The 10,738-nt window shown below is 36.6% G+C and overlaps 1 protein-coding gene across 1 annotated transcript; it reads right to left on the bottom strand.

Annotated features, from left to right (window-relative positions):
* Positions 1-764: 764 nt before the first annotated feature.
* On the bottom strand, positions 765-10,617 carry LOC139123204 (tetraspanin-17-like). The gene is made up of 4 exons (XM_070689307.1): positions 10,355-10,617; positions 3,427-3,936; positions 3,197-3,287; positions 765-2,103 (listed from the first exon to the last, which is right to left on the bottom strand). Exons 2-4 carry the CDS (start codon positions 3,839-3,841, stop codon positions 1,800-1,802), a joined length of 810 nt encoding a protein of 269 aa, XP_070545408.1. The 5' UTR covers positions 3,842-3,936; positions 10,355-10,617; the 3' UTR covers positions 765-1,799.
* Between the last annotated feature and the right edge of the window lie 121 nt (positions 10,618-10,738).

Below are 10,738 nucleotides of genomic sequence, written 5' to 3'. Positions count from 1 at the left end.
GTTGACAAGCTGAATTGTAGATGTGTCAATGTATTTTAGAGTGTAGAGCAAGAAATTGCAATTGACATACAAACCAATTTTTTGAAAAAATATCAAATTTTAGAGCTACTGGCCCTTTTAATATTGATTTCAATATCGGATCACAAGCTTTGGTGTGATGTGATGAGGCAGAGGCAATCTAGTGAAATAACTTTATTTCCTTTTTTGTCATATTGATTCTTTATTAGGCAGTCTTTATTTCCCGTACGATCATCAGAGTGTGTGTGTGTGTGTGGGGGGGGGGGGGGGGGGGGGTGTGATGGCACTCAAGCATTTGTGTTAGCGATAAACAGCAGAGGTCTATTTGTAGCCTACGAGCCTTTCAAATCATTTTGTGTAATTATTTCATGACTACGAGTAATAATTTTAAGTATTTTTAAGTATTTCAGCATATGAGGGTAGCATTGATTTTTATGGAACAGCGCCCCCAGTGTTAAATTCTATTCGAGTGCCTAGACTGAATTTACGGCACTAAGATTTTTATTCCTTTATTGTTGACCCGAAAGTCAAGATAAAGTTTCTCGGTCAATTTACCAAGGCCCGTCACCATCTCGTCTGAAAGCTGGAATGACTGTCATTTTAGTGTGTGTGTGTGACAGTCAGGGAAAGCCCGTTCGAAAGTTGCATCTCATGATGCATTTGCAACGAGTGGCCCTCAAGCGAAAAGGATACTGGCCACGCTATGTTTGTGTGTGGAGGTGGGGGCGAGGAGGGCGAACAAAGAATTGTGCCATTTAGTTGAATTTATTTGTTTTCATGTTTAAGAATACTAAAAGATGTCATTTCCGCCAAGGTCACGTGGATAAAACAGAACTATAAGCAAACACACCTACCAATTTTAATTTTAACGATAAGAAAATCGCACTGTGAAATACGCAAGGATTTTACTATTTTGTTTTTGTTTGTTTGTTTGTTTGTTTGTTTGTTTGTTTATGTTTCTTTGTAAGGGTAGGTGGATTTACATATAAAAACAGATAAAAAAGTCACTGATGTTCCAAGCCGACAAACTGATCAACGTGGTTTTCAACTTCATTGTAACTTGTAGCTAAGCTAAACTGAATGTGTAGTCACATTCTCTTGAAATCAGCTTTGCTAGAGTTTCACCATGGTGATGATATTTCCTGATGAAGTACTACTGGTATTTACAGTTCAGAAATTGTCGAATTTCTATTTTACATCACACAAATCCATTAGCAGCCTCCTATTCAATGATTAGTTACCAACGTGATGGAGTATATCACGTGATACTGGTCACGTGAGAAATCATTTGCAATCCTTTCAGTGTTAAAAATATTCGATTTGCGTGCTGAAAATATGTAAGTTTGTCTGACAATTTGATAGTTCTGCTCAGAGGTCAAAGTGCTGTCCGTGATTATCGATTCGCTTGAAACTTAGTAGTAGTAGAAGGCTATCGGTGATCGATTAAGTGCTGATTCTTGAAAATATTTCTAAACTTTATGTCTAGGTACGTTGGCTGGCAATTGATTTCAGTCAATATACTCTGTTGCTATGCACAGATCCCAGTAACATCTGATCTGAGCCACCATAACAGGTGCACCGTCTTCTCAAATGCACCCGCCACTTCGAAACTTTTGAGTGTCTCCATGCCTGAGATCAAAGCGGGATTTCGGATGCGTTTATCTATTGTAATGATTTTCTTCATTCTACCTGTGATGTCTCTCTTACTGGTTTCATTGCTAATCGTACATAACTCAATCATTACGTCATCAATTTTTCGTGTCTTTCTCATCGACAAACTTTTACCACAGAGCTTTAATCATCTCGATATCCTCCAACATATACCTCACAAAAAAGATGGATATGATTTGCACGATTAAAATGACTCCGATAGCCACCGAGACGATAATGATATTCTGTAACAGCCAATAGCTGATCGCCGAGTTGCATCCATCGATCCAGATCAAACCAAACCAGTCGACTTCTGGAAGACGTCTCACCCCATACCCACATTGGTAGTTAACGACGTCACTATCTTCGTCGGGGACACAACAGGAATAAGGTACACCGCACGCCGAGACAGCAGGAGACGAACAGTTGAAATACCTGGAACAGTGTTGAGTTTTGGTCATATTAATTGATCGTGTATTGATGGTAAATCCAAGTTTTTGGCATGTCATGTATACTTAATTTCGTCACAAGATAAAAACCTTTCCTACAAGCTTGTCAGATTCCATTCTTTCGGCAAAAAAAAGTGTTTCAGGCTATGCAAATGCGCCTCGGGAAAAGCTATTCGAACGCTCAAATTTTTCAAATACTTTCCTGATCTACCTCATGTGGCGGCTTTTTCTAATGTTCTTGGATTCAGAAAACATTTTGGGGCCTTAATGTGTGAAAATCGAAAATAATATTTTCTCCATAGAGTTAACCCATGGAATTCAAATATCGGTAAAAATGAGGCACTTTGTTTCTCTGGTACCAACATTTGCACGGTGACCCCTGATTTTTATTCTTGATTTTAAAAGAGAATGGTTGAAAGTTGCCTTTAGACAAATTTTTAGCTAAATTTTAAGTCTTTCAATTCCGAGGCGAATACTACCTTAAGTATACCACTACATATCCTAAACTTTTATTTTTTATGAAAACTCTGTAATTTGTCATTTTCCTGTTTTCTCTTGGTAATGTGAATCGAAACGGGAAATAAGTAAGTTAATAAGCCAGTCGGTCGATCGGTCATTCATTCATTCATTCATTCATTCATTCATTCATTCATTCATTCATTCATTCATTCATTCATTCACTCATTCAGTCAGTCAGTCAGTCAGTCAGTCAGTGAGTCAGTGAGTCAGAGTCAGTCAGTCAGTCAGCAGACAAATTAACAAATGAATGTTTTTGACCAACAGATCTATTTTCCCATGCAATGTCGAGGGAAAAACATTTTGCATGGAAAAAACGCTTTGTCATAACTAAACTATAGCTTTTGGAGGAATTGATAGCTTCATGATCACCACGAAATGTTTTAAAGTATGAAATTTAGGCATCAAAAATTTGGTGTTAGTTGGTGAAAAGAAATTTTGGTGTGAATGGACTCGGAAGCGAAAGAAACCACAGACATGGATTTGGTTTTAGAAGGGTATAGGTGGTTTGGACGACTGACTGGTCCCTTGTATGAATTTATATGATATATTTTTTTGCGTACCTGTTACTGTCCCAGTCGTTCGGGTCGACGGCACCGCAACACCTCAAACCACTTTGCATATTGTCGAGTAGAAACTGGATGTCCGGATCGTCTGTGAACAAAAAAATATGATACAGGGATTGAAAAACTCGAATACTCGGATGCTGGAAAAGCAATTGCTAATATGAGGGTGAAAGGTGATAGAACAAAATGCAGCTAAAAAAAGTGATCTTCAGTTTTGTACAACCTACCCATGTAATCATTGATGGCCTTTTGAATCCAGTTTCCCATAACGCTATCTGCCTCTGTTTTGTAGACAATGGCTAGAATCAGCGCTGTTATCTCCAGAAGAACAATGAAACCTAAAGCAACACAGAAAAATTTCAGGAGACAAGTATTCTCCCTCAGCGCGCCAATGCAGCCGGCAAACGAGATCACGAAAATGACAGCACCAAGAATCACAAACATCCACATGGGATCCACTACCAATCCGGTGATTTCGTCCAAATTGGCGTTCTTCTTACTCACAAGGCCCCAAATCCCGAACACAAGCAGCAAACTTCCGATTATCCAGAAGATGAAATTGTAGAAGAACAAGCTGTATTTGACACACTTGTTGACCTGGCCTTGTTGTTGCCTAGCTCGGCGTTTCTGTGTATTCGCCATCCTGCAGTTTTTCTATTTACTGTCGTTCAGACTTGATCGACTCTTCTTTCGCCTTTCCGCGAATGTCCAGTGATGACTCGGTCACATATAGCAATCTACAGAGGACAAAGATTTGTAAGAAACATATTCAAAACGTGTGCTCCGGTCTTTAAATTAGTATATTGTTTCTTCCGCACCACAAGGTTTGACGAATCTTATCATGTAACGTAAAGTATGTTCATTAGCACATAAAACATAGGGCCAATGTCCCTGAAGCTACTATAGATGGTACAGAGGACATACATAGCATAATACCTGAGGTCCTTAGAGGTCCTTTGGCAAAACAATGTATTCTTTTGGCAGGAGAACTGTTTCAGTATGGCTCATACTTACAGAGCACCCTATAAACACAGACATTCATCAATAGCCAGCATAGAAAACTGCCATCTATGCCTATAAAAATGGCAAAAATTGCCCGAAAAATACAAATTGCAGATTTCATCATTATTTTGATGCACTATAAATAAGATAACCCCTACAAACCTGTGTACCAAATATCAAAGATATCAGATGAACAGTTTTTGAGAGACAAAGTTTTTGACCAAAAATGGCAAAAATTGCTCCAAAATTACAAAATTGCAGATTTCCTCATATATTCAATGTATCACATTTAGTTCATCTGTAGGAACTTGTATACCAAATATCAAAGCTGTCAGACAAGCGATTTTGATGAAATAACTTTTTGACCAAAAATGACCAAAAACTTCCTTAAAAATACAAATTTGCATATTTCATCACAATGTGAACAAAACTTAATTAGGTCATGCCCAGGGACCTGTACACCAAATATCAAAGCTATCTGAACAGCGGTTATGAAGAAGAGGATTTTTTACCAAAAACGCCTTTTTTTAGCTAATTTGCACATTTTCAACAATATCAAAAAACAAAAACAAACAGTTTCTCATAATCATATTTTGCATCTACACAACAAATATTAAATCTGTAAGTTCTGTGGTTCTCAAGATATTTGAGTGGACGGACGCCTCACAAACGGACATACATACATACATACATACATACATACATACATACATACATACATACATACATACATACATACATACATACATACATACATACATACATACATACATACATACATACATACATACATACATACATACATACTTACGACGGACGCCGGACGGATACCCATCCCAATAGCTTCTATAGACTGTGGTCTATAGTAGCTAAAAATTATATATCTATAGAAACCTATCTTGGTGTAAATTTCAAGGAGGCTTATGGTCGATTGAAACAAACACTTATCACGTCAACACTGTGGACCGCCCAATCTTAAAACATAGGGCCAAAGTCCCTGAAGCTACTATAGACATGGATACAAAATTAAGTATTTCCTGACTGTATGAAATTATCTCACTAAGGTCATCCTACGGACAAGTAAACTAAATATTAAAGCTGTCTGACCAGCGGTTTTGAAAGAACAAGCAACTCAACAGTTGACAGAGCTCTGTTGAGTTATGTAGAGAATAACCTTTTGTGACACATGTATTACAGATTTCATCTCTGTTTCACTGAACAATAAACAACAGGTAGATTCAATTTACACGGACTTTAGCAAGGCTTTTGACAGTGTCTGTCACACACTTCTCCTGTACAAAGCCGCCAAATTCGGTATATGTGGTAATCTGCACAGTTGGCTGGCTTCTTATCTTCATCTTAGACGACAGAGGGTAGTGTTTGGTAGTTGCTCTTCAAAATGGTACATTGCTTCGTCAGGTGTCCCCCAGGGTTCACTCTTGGGGCCACTACTTTTTGTTATGTTTATTAACGATATTTCACTGTTAGATATTTCTGCAAAGCTCAGCTTGTATGCCGACGATGCCAAGATCTATCGCACCATCACATCCCTCGCTGACTGTGTCATGTTACAGCAAGATCTTGACAAATTTGCACAATGGTGTAACAACTGGAAACTGTCACCTAATATCAGTAAATGTAAATTTATCAGTTTTACACTTAAGAAAAGAATCATTTCCTCTCTTGATTACTCCATCAATGGTACCCCTCTTCAACGGGTCTCTGTTGTCAAGGATTTGGGCATTTACCTTACTTCCAACCTTAATTATTCTTTTCACATCAATAACATTGTTTCTAGAGCCTTCAAATCTCTTGGTTTTATTAAGCGTCTCTGCCAGCCATTCAATGACATTTCAGCAATTATTTCTCTGTATTTTGTTTATGTAAGATCTATTCTAGAGTATGGCTCTGTTGTGTGGTCACCCCACCAGAAGGGCCGGTCAGAAAAAATCGAGAGAGTACAAATTAAATTTGTGAAATACATTTGTCGCAAACTCAATGTTCACTGCAGTAAATCCAGCTACCCATTTTATTGCAGAATTCTGAACATTCCTAAGTTACACAATAGAAGACTAACCCTTGACATGTGCTTTTTGTACAAAATAATTCATTCACATTATGATGCTCCAGATATTCTAAATCAAATCTGCTTTTATGCCCCCAGTAGAAATTTACGCAGGAAACCCTTTTTAACCAGACTTGTGTTCTGTTAATTGCAGAAAATTCTCGACAGTGCCCAGATGCATGTCTGTTTTTAATGATATCTCTTTTAAATGTAATATAGATATTTTTTCTACGCTGTGTAGTTTTAAAACTATTTTATCCAGTCATTTTAACAGTTCTCCTTTTTGATTCGTGTATGTTTTTTTTTTCAATTTAATGTATCGTGCTACTTTTATGGTTGTCTTGTACATTTGTCTTGTGATTGTGTGACTTTTTTGTTTCGCAGATCTGTTAGTGGGTTTGCCCGTTGATCTGTGTATCAAATAAAATATAAAAAAAAAAAATATAAAATGTATTGATGAAGAAGGTGGATATCTTTGATTAACATTGTGAGTTCTGTTTAATAAGTTGAGACTGTACATACTCAGAGAAAGCACACTGAAGAGACAAAGGTTTGAAACTTAAGAAGTTCAAGGTCATCAAAAGCATTATAAGGAATCATGTTACACTTTCATTGCACTGTTTACACAGATTGCATAATTGCTATAAATAGCACATGAGGAATCTTTATACAGCCCAGCTTTACCATAAAAACCCTATCACTTTGACCACTCTTTTAATTGACCACTCTATTTTTTTCCTCAAAAAGTAATTTTATTTTATCCTTACCAAGTCAACCATAAATGGAAATTAGAACTTTCTCTATCTCTATTTCTATCTCTATTGACTATTTTGAGCAATTTCTTTTAGATAACATACAGGGCACAATAAATGACGGTTCAGAATATGTCAAAGTTGGGATTCAGGAAAGTTGCCTTTACATGTTTTAATCCTCCAAGATGGTAAGCATTATACTATGAACTGTAAAAAAAAGTTGAACTTTCTGATAATTCTACACCAAAATTATTTTGGCTTTGATGATTTCCTAATTAATTCAATTATTTAAAATCATATTAATTATTTTTTTCTGGGTGAATTGATAGGGTTTATACAGTACAAGAATTACATACAATGTAAGTCAAATTTTGACCAAAAATGACAAAAAAAATTCCTTAAAAATACAGATTTGCATATTTCATCACAATTTGAACAAATCTAAGTTGGGTTACCCCTAGGGACCTGTATACCAAATAACAAAGCTGTCTGACCAGCGGTTATGAAGAAGAAGATTTTTTACCAAAAACACCTTTTTTGGCATTAATTTGCCTATTTTCAACAATATCAAAAAATTAAAAAAAATAGTTTCTCAAAATCGTATTTTTAATCTACACAACAAATATCAAATCAGTAAGTACTGCGGTTCTCAAGATATTTGAGTGGACGGACGCCTCACAAACGGACATACATACATACATACATACATACATACAGACTGACGACGGACGCCGGACGGATACCCATCCCAATAGCTTCTATAGACTATAGTCTATAGTAGCTAAAAATTTAAAAATCTTACAGTTGTGAAGTAATAGTCTCCATTTTTAGTGGGAAGACTTAGAACACAATCCGACAATTATTTCCAAATGTGATGTAATGATCATGAGATTATTAAACTTAAAACATTCGAATTGTTAATTGCCTTTTAGGGTAAGTTTACATCGTAGCATATCATAAATTGGACATTCTTAAAGAAAGTGATATTCATCCTCTACATTGACTTGTATACAAATATTACATACTCTAGCCAAGGGTCAACATTACGATGTGTCCCATCTTCTATGGCTTGCACATGTGCATATATATCCATAAATGTTTACACATACCTAGACACATAGGTACGCAAGCACACCAAACCTACCACATACATACATACATACATACATACATACATACATACATACATACATACATACATACATACATACATACATACATACATACATACATACATACATACATACATACATACATACATACATACATACATACAAACATACATACAAACATACATACATACATACATACATACATACATACATACATACATACATACATACATACATACACACACACACATACATACATACATACATATGGTTACTAACTGTTCAAGGACATCGAGCAAATAATTATATTTTGCAAAAGTGAGCAGGCAGATCAGGTGACGTGCAGTCGATGGCAATCGGCGGCTTTCCTCATTTGCATCAAACATCGTAATCGATACATTTACCTAAAATAACATCACGGACAATGTCATTGTATGCAAAACCTATGTCCTCTCACACAACGATTTAATTTTTACCAATTTCAGTCCACCAATATTGTCTAGCGGATAACATTTACACATACGTCTGCAGCGTTTGGGTACGATCGAGTTTCTAATGTGTCTGACTGAAAAATCAACTTTTAGCTTGATATGAGATAAGGAGATTAGAAACTCCTGAATCAGTGAATGTAAACAGTAAAGACGTCTGTACATACACCTGACCTTGATAGATAGTTCGATAAATTGAAATCCTGGTGCTGACCATACAGCAAAAGAACCTACTCTTGTAGACGCATATAACTGTAAAACACATTGCAAAACGCAACTGGATGTTATCTGTATGATCTTCAAGATTGTGTCTGGAGTGATCATGTGAATTTTAATCGAATAAGCATTACTGGCAAGCATTCATTCAGCATGACGTTTCTAATCAATTATTTGCCATTTCAAATATTGAGGTTTTCTCGTGATGAAAAGTGTTTTTAATAATCAAAACGTTTATTAGATTACACTCTGTAACAAAGCCTAATCCTGAACACCAATCACTATCTACAAGCGTGTTAATTTTTGCACCTAGCAGTGTACTGCAGTGTACAGTGCAAGAGGAAATGTTTATCATTTCGCCTAAGCTGAAGAGATGTCGATCTAGATATTTTAAAACAAGATTGGTGAAGAGACATTGCTTGATCACTAAATATGCAGTAAAGAGAACCTTGCCTGTATGTGTGATAGTTTAGCAACGTCATGTATGTATGTATGTATGTATGTATGTATGTATGTATGTATGTATGTATGTATGTATGTATGTATGTATGTATGTATGTATGTATGTACGTACGTACGTACGTACGTACGTATGTATGTATGTATGTATGTATGTATGTATGTATGTATGTATGTATGTATGTATGTATGTAATATAGACAAAACATACATAAGATACTTATTTAATTCTATTGGAAACAGAGTATATATCGTTTCAGTTCAGTTATCATTATAAATCTTTGCAAATTTGAATCTTAAAGAAAATACAACTATAACCGTTAAGCTTACTGCAATAATCACAATATCGCATGCATAAAAATTATACTGATCATTTGTATGTGTGTGTGTGAGAGAGAGAGAGAGAGAGAGAGAGAGAGAGAGAGAGAGAGAGAGAGAGAGAGAGAGAGAGAGAGAGAGAGAGAGAGAGAGAGAGAGAGAGAGAGAGATAAGGCGTCTGTTGTTGATTCGATGAAAGCACGAGTACAGTCTTGGTTACGAACGACTATTGTAATCGTTTTGTGATAAAATTAAATTTATCTGCCGGTCGCTTAGTTCTATGTTGGGCTATATTACGAATATAAGGGTTAACCGCTGTACCTCCACCATCTGTCTATGGTCACCTCAAACAATGCGATTCGTATGTTCGCAATGTTTAGTCGCACTCTACTGAGATGAGTAATATCCGGAGATGACGGACACTGTCTCTGATTGGAGATAGCGACGTGAAGGAGAATACGGAAGGAGGATGTCGTGATAGCAACATCTCTTTTTCTTCTCCATAACTGATCTGTGGGTGGCATTGCGTCATAATCGGATTAGATGAAGAGGTTCTTGACTTGTAATATGCTTTGTTGACATAGCAGTCAGAGACAGCGCCACACCCTAGGGTGGCCACAGCGTTGTATTCCAAAATGACGACACACTGCGAAATTGTGTCGACTGATGTTTTGGCGTGTAAATACTTGGGAACAATGTACATATGATTATGGTAGGCGACGAAAGAGAATCAATGTTTTTACCTGTAAAGACTTGGTCAGCAGTGGAGAAGCATGTCATTTGTGTGTTCAAAGGTCACCATACAACATAGCACCAACACTACGCGGAAAATACGGAACCTTTCTGCCTTATCACTTGAAATCTCCGGGACGCTATCCAAACTTCGTTCGTTTTCCACATAACAGTTAGCGAAGAAATATTACTGCAGTCGGGCATCAACTTAGATGACTGAGCGCGACTGCTGACTGCAGCGAATGATGGCGGCCTACCGACTGTGACGTACAGCGGACAGTTTAAGCAATCAAAGTTAATAAATCACCTATAAGTATACTGATACCACAACTGTGTTTGATTATAAACCACATCTTTCAATTATTTATTTGCACGGTTTACAAATCAAATTTGTA

This window comes from Ptychodera flava, chromosome 22 (genome assembly GCF_041260155.1).
Source record: "Ptychodera flava strain L36383 chromosome 22, AS_Pfla_20210202, whole genome shotgun sequence".
In the NCBI taxonomy this organism is placed as follows: Eukaryota; Metazoa; Hemichordata; class Enteropneusta; family Ptychoderidae; genus Ptychodera; species Ptychodera flava.
This window is presented reverse-complemented; position numbering and strand designations above follow the sequence as displayed.